Source organism: Cygnus olor, chromosome 6 (assembly GCF_009769625.2).
Source record: "Cygnus olor isolate bCygOlo1 chromosome 6, bCygOlo1.pri.v2, whole genome shotgun sequence".
NCBI lineage: Eukaryota > Metazoa > Chordata > Aves > Anseriformes > Anatidae > Cygnus > Cygnus olor.
Genome location: NC_049174.1, coordinates 40,422,699 through 40,435,904, shown reverse-complemented (window position 1 = coordinate 40,435,904; position 13,206 = coordinate 40,422,699). Strand labels below are relative to the sequence as shown.

At 35.0% G+C, this 13,206-nt stretch overlaps 1 protein-coding gene across 1 annotated transcript in view; it reads left to right on the top strand.

Annotated features, from left to right (window-relative positions):
- Positions 1-13,206, top strand: part of BAZ2B (bromodomain adjacent to zinc finger domain 2B) — a 144,135-nt gene that overhangs the window by 95,522 nt on the left and 35,407 nt on the right. The window contains exons 8-12 of the mRNA XM_040562594.1: positions 290-586; positions 2,759-2,819; positions 3,400-3,508; positions 3,770-3,871; positions 12,337-12,547. Coding sequence (XP_040418528.1) covers positions 290-586; positions 2,759-2,819; positions 3,400-3,508; positions 3,770-3,871; positions 12,337-12,547 — 780 coding nt within the window. The remainder of the gene's footprint in view (positions 1-289; positions 587-2,758; positions 2,820-3,399; positions 3,509-3,769; positions 3,872-12,336; positions 12,548-13,206) is intronic.

Genomic DNA, 13,206 nt, shown 5'->3' with positions numbered 1-13,206 from the left:
TAAAACACTTCAGTTTCTGTCGATCTTCTCCTCATGGGAAAAACAAAGAATTCAGTTCCAAACAGCGGTGCATTATAGTGGAGGATTACTTTATGCTGTCATTATTTTAGTCGTTTAAAAGTTTAGGTAATTCATTATAACCTTCAATTGCTACTCAGGAAATGTTTTAAAAATTTTGAATTCAAAACACCTTACTTAATAAGACCAAAGACTTTACAAGTGTTAAAACTTAAGTGTTTGCTATTAGTAACCTGGTCATAATGTGCCTTTTGCTACATTGTTTTTAAAGAGTCCGACAGTAATTCTGAATCGGATACCGAAGGGTCTGAAGATGAAGATGATGAGGATGATAAGGATCAAGATGAATCAGATACAGACACTGAGGGAGAAAAAACTCCACTGAAACTGAATAAAACTGCTTCCTCCATGAAGAGCTCTTCCATTGGTCCTGCAGCTCATTCCACCCCACTTAATCTCCAAGCAGCAAAGGCCCCAAGCTCTGCACCAGCTGCTTTATGTCCAGAGTCCCAGCCTGCAGTTTTTCTTGGGACAGCACCATCTACTCTTACACCAAGTACACACTGTGGTATCTGAATGTCTTTTTATATAATTCAGTTATACACCTAAGTGGCATGTGTTGCAAAACTACTTATAAAAAGTAGTTTAGGCACTGATATCAGGTGATTTTTTTCGTGAGTATTTGCAACAGACCTTAAAATCATTCAGCAGAATTGCAAATACCTGGAATCTGAACATTACACTTAGTCTAGGACATCTTAGTCCATGTAATTATTTGAGAGAAAGTAAGATGTATTAACCAGATTTCATGATGATTACACTAAAACTATTGTTTGGTCTTTATTTACCATTTTATTCCAAACTAGTAATTTTTTGCTTACTTCTAACTTCTATGTATCATAGCTTGCACACAGCCTTCTGTTTCTGCACCTTCTTCAACAAAGCTAGTGGCTGTGTTTTGTTAAAATATATCTTTATTCATTATTTGTTTTGAAATTCTCAATAAGAATGTATGGATCATGCCCACAGAATTATTTTTGAAAGTTTCATGGAAGGAACATTTAGCAGTTTCCTGATACTTTGTAGTGTTTATAATTCTTTATCTGGTTACTAATTTGAATGATGAAGTAATTACAGCTGCTGCAGAAAGGGCTGCGTTTTTGAAAGTCAGTCTCACTCCTCAGTTTGTACAGTATCAAATCAAGTTTCATATTTACTGCTTTGAATTAGCAACTTGATATTTAATTAACGTACAAGTAAGTAGTTTTTTAATGGTGACATCCACTCATAATTTTTTTTTGTACTTGGATTCAGTGGAATAGGTGTCAGATGCCATGTCACGAAGCGCATTAATTTTGAAGGAATATATTGTGATCTACCTCATGTTTTTCCCAGAAACAAGCATATGAATTACACAGTTTGTGGAAGATTTTACACATATTGGGAATAATCAGAATTCTTAAAGCACAAAGTTACTTTATTTCTTAGAAATCTGGGATGATTTATGATACTTCTAAAAGGCTGTTAGTGGATTTTTGTTAGTGTGTTGAGGTAAGAGATACAATACATTAATTTTGTCTCCTTGTTTTAGGCGTAATACTTTTTTCCTACTAAGAATGGCTATAAATCTATTAAAATATTTTTGTGTTTATCTTACCTAAAGGTAATTTGTTGCTGAAGAGGTTTAGAGTCTCTTCTCTATATCTGGTTTGCATTGGAGAACTCATTTTTTCAGTTCAGTTGTATTTGGACAAACAACGTTCCTCCCTCTACCATGAGTGTTAGAAGTAATGTAATGATCATGTTAGCTTAAGACTGCAGATATGTGTCCAAGCAGTTTGGCATTCAGGCACGGGCAGCTCCACGCTGTTTTCTGTCGAGGATTCTAATCAGCAGTTGCTTCCAGATCATTCAGTCTTCTCCATTGGAAACCTGTGCCATTAGACCATACGATACTCCTTCTAACTGTAAGAGGTTGGAGCAAATTTCAAAGATGTAGTTTGATAAGGATACTCTCTCATGTCCACTTAGGAAGAGTTATGTCACACTCTTATCACAAGGTCTAGACAAATCTTCCTAAAAGTTAGTCTGTGTACGTAGTTGATAGCTTACTGTTCTCTCAAAAAAGCCTGTGAAAAGAACCAACCTTCAGCACTCTTTAAAGCCTCACATTTGATAATTTTTTCCATTTTTTTTTGGATTCAGTCTCTTAAATAGCACCAAACATATCAACAGCTGTTTGAATTCTGAATAGCTGGAATAATCCTGAAAAAATTTCTGCATGTCATAGTTGATCGCAGTCTATGCAGTACTTTTGAAGACAGAGTCTAGTCATATACGGATTTTTAGAGTAAAGGGTATTTCCATTTTCATCTTCTGTAATGAAAAATATTAAATATGTTCTGGTATAGAAATACAGGTGTTCATGGAATTATTACAGCACATCTGCGTATCTCCATCTGAGAGAGCTAACCAAGGCAAGCAGCTCAGTATGGCATGATTAGATTTTTCTTCTGTTTACAATTCTAGAAGAAGAGGTTAAAGGAAAGCTAGTGGAAAAAGTATCTCTAAAGGAGAATAAGTTACTCTAGTTTCTTGGTAGTTGAGATATATAATGGCTGTAATGTAAAATGATTTATCTTTTCTTTCAAGGATATAAGTATTAAAGGTATATTCTAGGAACATGTTACCTTTTTTTTTTTTAAACTCTCTTAGGTGTTAATTAGAAATTCTTTTTTAGGCATTTCAAAAAGAAGAAGAGTAACCGATGAACGGGAGCTGCGTGTTCCTCTAGAATATGGGTAGGTTTACATATATACTTGCTATTTCCCAGAGGGGAATTAGTATCTTCAAAAATCGGTTGGTAAAGAAATGTTTTAAAGATTTTTGGGGCTGAAATATAAGAAAAGGATTTCAAGGATTTAGATTTTCAACTCAGTGTCTGTGGATCTCTTTAAAAAGTACCAGCATATTTCAAGTATTCATTTCTTCATCAGAGTTACTTTTTTGTGAACATGACCTGTCTTTTAGCAGTTGTGCTGCTGGAAAATAAGTACTTCGGGCTTGTTCTGAGCCGGTAGAGATGCCAAATAACTCCTTAAAGTATAGTTCTAAAATCTGCTAATATGTAAGTAGCTTGATCTAAATAAATTCATGTATAACAAGAAATTTGACAATCTAAATAATAATTTATATTTTGCCTATTTGATTTTTTTGATAGTTTGTCAAATTAAGATATGTGACCTTTTCACTTTATGTGAAGTTCTGAAATTGTCTTTATTTGTTGAAAAAAATATACTTATATACACCTATTCTGAGATTTATGTTATTTGCTTAAAAAAAAAAAGTGTTGTTATATACAACTATTTCATGTTAATCTAGCTGGCAAAGAGAAACCCGTATAAGAAACTTTGGTGGTCGTCTTCAAGGAGAAGTAGCGTATTTTGCACCTTGTGGAAAGAAGTTGAGACAGTATCCTGAAGTAGTAAAGGTATGTTCCTTTTCTTAACTTCTGTGTTCTAATGCTACTAAGCATGCTTGCAATAAAAAAATTCCATTTTTTCTTCCAATAAAGATCCTTATTTCAAAATATATGATCTGATGGGTAATGTATCTCAGCCTATTACTGATTTGATCTCCTATATATCCCCTTGATAGAATATGCAAAACATTACACTCACAGTTAGCTGTACATCAAAGCTGGGTTGTAATTATTTACAAGCTGAAGTGGAAAAATATGTGATTTTTTCAGTATCTCAGCAGAAATGGAATAATGGATATCTCAAGGGACAATTTCAGCTTCAGTGCAAAAATAGGAGTGGGTGACTTCTATGAAGCCAGAGATGGACCGCAGGTATCTGCTTTTTAAAAAGTAAAGTCTTTGATCCAAGGAAATTAACATAAGTTTAGGTGAAGTAGTTTTTGCTACAATCTGAAGCATTTACTGTTTTTAGCTAATTCTTTCTAAAAAATGTGCATATTTCTTTATGATAGTTATTGTGAGATGCTGAGAGCTTGATCACTGTCAGTGCTGAAAAACACTCCTCTTAGTGATTTCACTAGGAGATACCAGGAGTTCAGCATACCTCACAATCAGCTCTGAGCCTGGTTTTGTCTAGTAAGAAGGAACTCAGAGCTACATATTTTATCTGAGTCAATGTTCAGTTATTTTTGACTGAAACTGGTCTTCCTGTCTTGTATAAACCTAATATTGATAGCAATTTATGTGTATGCATTAAATTACACTCTTTTCATGTATTCACCTTCATAATATATCTGAAATACATATTTAAATACAAATGTTGGCTGGATCAGGAATCTCAGACTCCGTTCTTAAAATAGTAGATAGTTATGGGAGGGAATGCTTGGTGTACCAGTTATGTTTTACCATGGTTGAACTATTAGATGTTGTGTAGATTAAGTTAGAATTTTGGAGAAATTAATACTATTTTTGATCCATACTATATTTCTCTAGTTTAGTCATGTTACTATTTCTTTAGGACGTATGCAAAAAATTTTGAACTTTGTCAGTAAATATGTTTTCTTCTTTAAAAGATAATAACTTTATATGGTATGGGAATGTGGACAGATGCCACGCTCTGAGCGATCTTGGATTCAGGCTGTAGTTTTCCTTATGTGGGCTTTATATCCTGTGGAAATGCATAACATTTACATAGTAAAAATTTGAAAGGATAGTATAGGCTGAGTTCATGGTAAGCAGCTACTTTGAGATAGTGTGTGCTGATTCCTGACTTACAGAGTAGAACATTGTTTAAACCTCTTCATGTTTATCCTTCATAAATCAAAAATTACAAGTTCATGTAGGTGTGAACTGCATTATGTTATGTACCTGAACAGCTTATTCTGAATAATTCTTTATACTGTGAACACAGCGTAACGTCAGGATATCTGTTCTCGTTTTACCCTGTTAACTTTTTCTCGTGTTTCTCATATTCTTTCATTAAACTTATTCCCTTCTTTAGTTCTCTCTTTCTTCTGCCCTTTAATTCATGGGATAATATTCAGATTTGGTACGATACAATTTCAGAAAGAAGGAATGTTGGAAGAGCGCATTCCTGTAGGCAAGACTGGCAATATGCAACATTAAGTTATTGTACATCTGACTGTAGTTTCTACTTTTGGATAGTTTGTGGTAGGTTGTGCTTAGACTTTATTAGGCAAGGAAAAAGTTTATTGTAAAAAGAGACTCAAACAGGACAGCTATTTCAGAAGTGCTAAGATGTATTTATATTTTAAGTATCAGCTTTTGACTGAGTAGATTGTAACGTGATCAGTTGAGCTACACTCAAGCTGATAATTCACACTTACTACGTGCTAGGTACGGTATGTGATACCGGTATTTCATAGTGTGCACCCTTTTTACAGATATTTTTTAATTGTTCACCTGCAAACAATATGTGATAATCATATCTTTATTGATGTCTAGAATCATTTCCAGTAGTTTAATTAGTGCTTATGTTCCAATTTTGATTATTCTGACTGTTTTTTATTATTGATTCACTGTTACCTTTCCCTTCTTTTATTTTATATTTGTCATCTTCTGAGATGTACAGCATGCATCCAAAGTGATATTCATAATGCTCATGTATGGAACAAGATACAAATAAAATTCTCTGTGGACTAAATTACCTATACTGAAGAATTGCCTTTAGCAAGCCAAAAATACAGGGGTTACCTGCTTCTGATGGTGCCAGTGTTTCTTTGTCATGGGGCACAAATAACCTGATACTTCGGGTTATTCAGATCAGTGCAGTTGTGCGGTGACTGTGCAACTGCTTCAACAGAGCAGCATATCTGGCAGAAGTGGACCCTGAAATAGTAGGCTCTAGAGGAACGTTTAAAGTTTCTCAAAAGTGGAAATATAGTTACATGACCTAGAGGCTTTATACTGCTGTGTTTTAGAGTGATGTGTGTGTAGTGATGGAGAGATGGAGAGGGCATGGGTCCTTATCAGTTGGAGTAATATGGATATGAATGCTGCATTCATGTAGTAGATGGAGGGCTGTATTTTGGAGCAGTACTGAGCTGTGCCCCTAAGTTTGTGTCTTACTGTCTTTGATTAATGAATAACAGCAAGAGTATCCACCATAGAATCACAGAATGGCTAAGTTGGAAGGAACTCTGGGAGGTCACCTGGTCCAAACTACTTGTTTATGTCCAAACAGCGTTTGAATATATCCAAGGAGGGAGATTCCACAACCTCATTTGGCAACCTGTTGCAATGCTTAGTCACCCTCACTGTAAAAAAGTCTTTCCTGACGTTCAGATGGAACCTCCTGTATTTCATACTCTGTCCACTGCCTCTGGTCCTATCACTGAGCACCCCTGAAAAGAGTCTGTCTGTCGTCTTTTCAGCCTCTCTTCTGGTATTTACAGGTATCAGTAGGATGTCCCCTGAGCCTTCCCTTCTCCAGGATGAAGACTCCCAGCTCTTTCAGTCTTTCTCCCATAGTAGAGATGTTCCAGTCCCTTCATCTACATTGCCATTTGTTTTAGTCTCTTCAAGTATATGCATGCCTCTCTTGTACTGGGAAGGCCAGAACTGGACACAGCAGTGGCCTGACGTGGCCTCACCAGTGCTGAGCAGAGGGGAAGGATCACTTCCCTTGGCCTGCTGGCAGTGCTTTGCCTAGTGCAGCCCAGGATACTGTTAGCCTTCTTTGTGGCAAGGGCACGTTATTGGCTCATGTTCGACTTGGTGTCTACCGAGACCCCCAGGTCCTTTTCCTCCCTACATGCAGGACTTTGCACTTCCTTCTGAACTCCACGAAGTTTCTTCCAGCCCACTTTTCCAGCCTCTAAGATCGTGAGCAATGTATTTGGCTCCAGCCCAGAAAGTTTAAACAGTTTGATTCATTGTGTATATGACACAGTGGAATTTTTACTTCTTAGTTTTTGGAGGTGAGGTCATGGAAACCAGAATGTTCATTTTTACGCTTAGGTGAAAAACTTTTTGTTTTGAAGTTTTCTTAGATGTATCTGGTGCTCAGTTATTTTCATAACAAAAATAAATTTAAGTTACAACACCAGTTAAATATAGGATATATATATACATGTGGCCTGAAGTATAGAGGGTGTTTTAGTGAACTATAGGACTCCATTGTCTTATAGTCAGAAACTTATCTAGTTGTCTTCTAGTAGTTCACATTAGCTTTTTGAAGTGCAGTTAGGTCCTCTGATAACAGCAAGATAACACTGATTTTTTTGGTATAGTTCTCTCATTTTCCCCCCCTCTCCTTGGAAACAATTTCTATTGGAAGCAGTGTAAGAATTTTAAGAAGCTGATGTATTTGACGGCTACACTGCATTTTTAAACTGATATTATTTTTAAAGAATAATTAAAAAACGAATTTAAGAAAAGTAAGCACATGTAACTATCAGTAAGTATTTTAAATTAGTTCTTAAGAAGAAATTGAAGTAGAGGATGAAAAAAACCTAACCTTTTCCTTTTTGCATCTTTGTTTTTGAAGCTTTCACTCTAAATCTGTAATAAAGTCAGAAGGTATGTGTGTATTTTTAGAGAAATGAGAAAGATAGCAATGTAGTTGATGTAAGACTGTATTCTAGACTAACTATTTTTTCTCAACTAGAAGTATACACTTTTAGTTAAACCTTAAATATGTCTCAGCACTTCTAACCACTGCATGTGAATAAGCATTCTGCTGTACTTATTTTTTTGAATGTTGATCAACCTGCTAGTGATCTGAATGCAGAACAGGGAGATAAGACGTTTATTTCTGTCCCTTACATATATCAGACAAGACTGAGGAGGATTAGTTTTACATATGGATTGTTGTGGGGTTGTTAGGTTCCTGTAGGATGTGGTTTATCCTTCGATAATCCTCTGCCATGTACTAGTTGTAACACAATTGATAACCTTTGTAGGGTTATTATGTAGTTAGAGAAAACTTGGGATTAGCCTGGTGGGTAATAGTAAACATGACATGCACATTTTTCCCCGTAGGATTTTGCATAAAGGTGGGAAATATTTATTTTTTCTTCGAGTCTGAATGCTTGCCTAGAAGGGCAGCTGAACGCATGAACAGGAAAGGAAAGGAAAAAATGCTTACAGATATCTTAATTCTTATCTCTTTAGTGTCATGTAACACGTATGTACATTAGAGACTTTCACAAGAGTTTCTTACTATGATGCTGTTCAGAACAAATGCAATGTATCTTCTAAGGCATGAGGTTTGCCACTTTTAAGCCAGTTCTTAAGCTTACTATTATTTACTTAGTCTGTTAATTTTTTTATTCTGTGAATAAATATTTAGAAGTCTAAAATGTTTATCACAGGCAAAAAAAAAAAAAAAAAAGCTATGTAGAACAGCCAACTTTAAAAGCAGTTGTTGTATATGTTTGTAAAGTAATTGTTTCCTTTGCTTGAAACTAAACTTTAAAATGTTTTCCTATTCTGAATTCCATATTTTAATTTGGAAAGCTTTGTTCTTCGCTTTGTCTGACAAATCTAAATTGAAATTAATGATGATGTCTGCTTCTTCTAAGGTGCCCATGATTTTGTTCATTATTTTGGTTTACAGGCTTTGGACTTGGTTCTACTTCTGTGCATACCTATCTTGTACCATTTGAGGTAGCTTGAGGCCAGAAGGGTTATTGTAGGCTGTGTTTTCCAGAGGCCAGCGGCTCTTCTGTCTGTCACAGTTGCTAGGCCTGTGCAAATCTGCTGAGCACAGTAGAGTATTGCAACAGATCATAGATACCTGAAGGGGAGAAACTGTATTCTTGTTTTGTTTAGTTTCAACAATAAAGCACAACATTTCACCATAATAGCACTTCAGTGTTCCTCCTAATGGTTGTGCAGTGAGGCTTAGCTTATGCTGAAGCCACTGTATCTCCTATGTTGGGGCACATGCCCCATTTTTTTTTTCTCCTTTGGCATATAGAGAATTCAAAGAATATCCGGTTGTTTGTTCTTTTGATAGAAATGTGTTCTGGGTCAGATTTTTGAAAGCTGTCTGAGCCCAAAATATAGATGGTCAATTAACGCCTATTTTTACAGACATCATCATACTGGTTTGACCATGTTGTTCAAGTTCGGTGTAGAGTGCTTGCCCTTGGTGCATGCAGCTGGAGGAGCACTTATGTGCAGACTTGGAAATTGTATTTGTTTCTTCTTTTTCTGTTTTTGTATGTTCTAACTCCAGAACTGCTTTAATAAACTAACATACTAAGTATAGTGTAGTACATGGCTAATATTACTGTAAATTGTAAAATACAAGTTTTATATAAGTTATTAACTTGATTGTAGTGGAAACTTCACAGTAGTGAGATGTATGAGAACGTAGATTCTTCAAGTATATTTTCTTAGAAGAATATCAAGCGAATTCAAAGTAGCATTTATTTTGTCACATTAAAAAATGGGTAATAAGAAATAAAATTTTGGTTGAAAGGTCGTCTTTCTGCCTTCTGTTATCACAAGGTTTGTCCTTCCATGACATTTGAGCTACACTAATAGTGAACCCTTCACAAAAGTTGGTGGTAACTGCAAGCTTAAATGCAACAATCAGATTCTGCAGTTGTTTAGAGAATAATAAAAAAACCAAATCAAAACACCAGCTAGATTGTCAACAAGGCAGCTTTCTCAGACAGCCTTTGGTAATGGTTCATGAAAGATAGAAACATACTTCAGGGGTTGGACAGATTATCACCAGATTCTTGACTGGCAGAAATCAACACTTGACAGTGAATAAATGTGCATTTATGCTGGTATAAAATTCTCCTCCCCTAATGCAACATGAAGGCAGAGAATATTGTGTGTGCCTGCATGTGCCCCACACTGTGCCCCTCCCCCAGCACCACGAATTTTATCAAAGATTTATGTGTTTGAGTGATATTCATCAACTTGCAGTGTTTTTGTTAATAAAAAAAATAGATAACTGAAAACCAATAATATGAAGTTTGTCATATTTATTTTGTTCCTCTATAAGCGCAATATAAATTTATAAGAACAGCCAAACTGATTCAGAACAAGAGTCCTTTGTGTTGTGTGTTTTGTCTTTAGCAGTAGCTATCAGTGGATGCCTAGGGCAGCAAACCTGTAGGATAACTCCTCCAGTTATCCCAGTATCCAGGTATTTTAAGCTGTGGGGATGTCCTGAACCTGTTGTATTTTTTCTATTTAGTGTTTCTCAGTGGATCTATTTTTAGACTGTTTTTGTGTAGTATTTAACTTGTGGAAACTTACCGTATCCACAGTGTCTTTTGACAACACGTAAAGTAGTCTTATTCCCATTTCTTGAAATGCCAGCTCTTACTGCTTATTGAACCATTCTCCTGTGAGCTTCATATAATGGCCTCTAGTTTCTCTTCTGGGAGAATTAGGCAACTGTAATATGCATCCATAGTCTCTGTGGTACTAGCAGCCTTGTAGAGATCTGTCTTACTTTTGCAGATAGAATTCTGCACATTTGTTATCATTAGTATCATTGACCATAGAAAATAAAGTAGAGACCAAGAGAAATCTCCATTGCAGGACTTAAGGTACCACTTGAGCCATGGCTGCTTCTCCTTATGTTCCTTGATTTATTTATTTATTTATCGGACACAAAATTTATGAGATGATTTCATAGGTTGGAGGGTTATATAAATAAGTGTGGTATGAAATCCAGCTTACCTTGCTCAACAATACAAACTAAACCTGTAATAAATTTTAAGTTACGTACTAGACAGTGAAATGACCATGTGTGCTTAAACAGTACTCTTAAAGATAGAAAACGAATGGACTTCTGTTTAAATTGTAGAGGTAATTAATTTGGGATTAAAAAGTCCTTAGCAATGATATATTCTACATATAGAGATATGGTCGTGATTCTGAACAGCTTGTATTTAAGAACATAATACCATAGTGCTTTGGAATGTCTGGCAGCTGAGATGTACTCTTGTGATGGTCCTAATTGAGAGTCGTACAGACTTCAAAAAAGGTATCATTGCAGATACTGATAGCTTCTTGGGATCTGAATGTTTACTTAAATGCCTTTTTAAAAAGAATTGCATGTTGTATTAATCATTCTAATGAATTGTGAAGAATGAGCAGAAAATTAATAATAAAATGACAAAACAAGCAAACACTGTATTTTATGGTACACTTGTAATGCAAATATATATTTATTGTGAACATATATTTAATGGGTTTTATAAGTTACCAACTTTCATTCTTGATCTAGCAGGCATTTTCAAAATCCTTTACGAACATTTATAAGGCAAATTATGGAGAAGTCTAAAGGATTCTTAGCTTCCATTTTTTTCCCCATTGTTTTCAAATGATTGTGAATATTGTTTAAGATGTTACAATTTTGAAATAGCTTTAATCAGGATCAGATTGGCTAAGCTACTGTTCTGTTCAGTAGAAACAGTAAATTTGTCGTCAGTTAAATGACCGCTATTTCTAACAAAGTATTTTATTATTTCTTTTTGAGATTCCATTAAGAAATAGTAACAATAGTGAAAGAAAGGTTTCAATGCATTGCTGTGTTGCTTTGTTTATTTAAAGAATATAGTTTCTGTAGCTTTTAGTTAACATATATTGTAAAAAGCTACAAACTTCTCATTTCTTTCAATTCAAGTTGGCACAGAAATTAATTCCCTTCTGTGGGAGGGGTGAAGAACTAAATTGTACTAAACAAAACTTCAAGATTAAAATGAGCAATGAGCCTGGGGCTTTTCAGTTTAGTTGTTTCAAAACCAAGATATACAACACCAAAAAGGCAGTATTTGAAAATAGACCACTGCATTTGCTGCTTCTGTATGCCAGAGTTACTATAAATACTAACAGTTGGAAGACAGTGACCCATAACTTGGCATTTTTTTTCATTTACATTGAGCAGTGGTTTCTGTGAAAGCAGTGAAGTTATTTTTTAGTTTACGTGATAAGGAAAAATCTGTGTTTCTGCTTTAAAATGCGCTGAGTATTAAGTGGTTTTGTCTGAAATCATTAAAACTAAAAGATTAGTGGCATGGTTGCTTTGTAATAACTCTGTATGCCACTGAATAGACTTCAGTATCTTGCATATTAGTACAGTTAACAAATGCTTTGTAGTGATAAGCTGTCAATATATAGCTTCTGTGCATCATTGAAACGTACTACACAAATAGTCCATCACAACTCTTGTATGTTATGTATATATATATATATTTCATTTGCGTATATATCTGTGTACATACAGGTTTTTAGTAAATATATATATAAAACACACGCACTGTTCATGTTCTCGAATGTCTTATTTTTCTTTTTTTTATTTACGTTTATAATACCTGTTTGTGAAATGTGTCAATCAAAAGGGCGTTCAGTGGTGTCTTCTGAAGGAAGAGGAGGTCATTCCCCGTATCAGGGCTATGGAGGGGCGTAGAGGACGACCACCAAATCCAGACAGACAGCATTCAAGAGAGGAATCAAGAATGAGACGACGCAAAGGCCGACCTCCAAACGTTGGCAGCTCTGAATTTCTAGACAACACTGATGCAAAGCTTTTAAGAAAGCTACAGGCTCAAGGTAAGAAATATATTACTGCTTTCACAAACAAGGACATGTATTGATGTACATGGAGGATTAATGTTTTTCTAAAGAGAAGTAACATACATCTTACTTTGGAACTTTGTCAAATGTTTTTATTGAAGCCCTTTTCTGTCTCAAGATCAGTAAATATATGTATGATTCAAGGAAAGAAGCATGTGTGCACAGGTGTATGTCTAAGAGTTTATTCTGTAGTTTACGTAGATTTAGTTCTATAAATTAAAAAAGCAGACATACAGTATTTTTGCTGCTATTGATATTCCTTTAAATTGGCAAAACTGATCAGATCTCTGTGGTCCCTGATAGCAGCTCAAACAACATGAGAACAAGAAATTGAAACTGATTAGCTTTTTCATCCTCTTTAGAATCTAATTTTTCCCTCAGCCTCTACAATGTGTTTGACTGAATGAAAGAGAATTGATCTCACTAGGCAGAGAACAATGTTATGATTTAAATTGTAGAGAGCAGTGATTTATTTAAAAAAAAAAAAAGAAAAAAAAATTGAAACTAGAAAGGCCCTTTTTTGTTTCACTTTTTCATAAGTTGATCTTTTTTACTTAAATCAGCTTGTTTGTTTCTACTTTTGGAATTACATTTGTAGATTTCTCTTTTTTTCAAAAAAAAAAAAAACAACACAC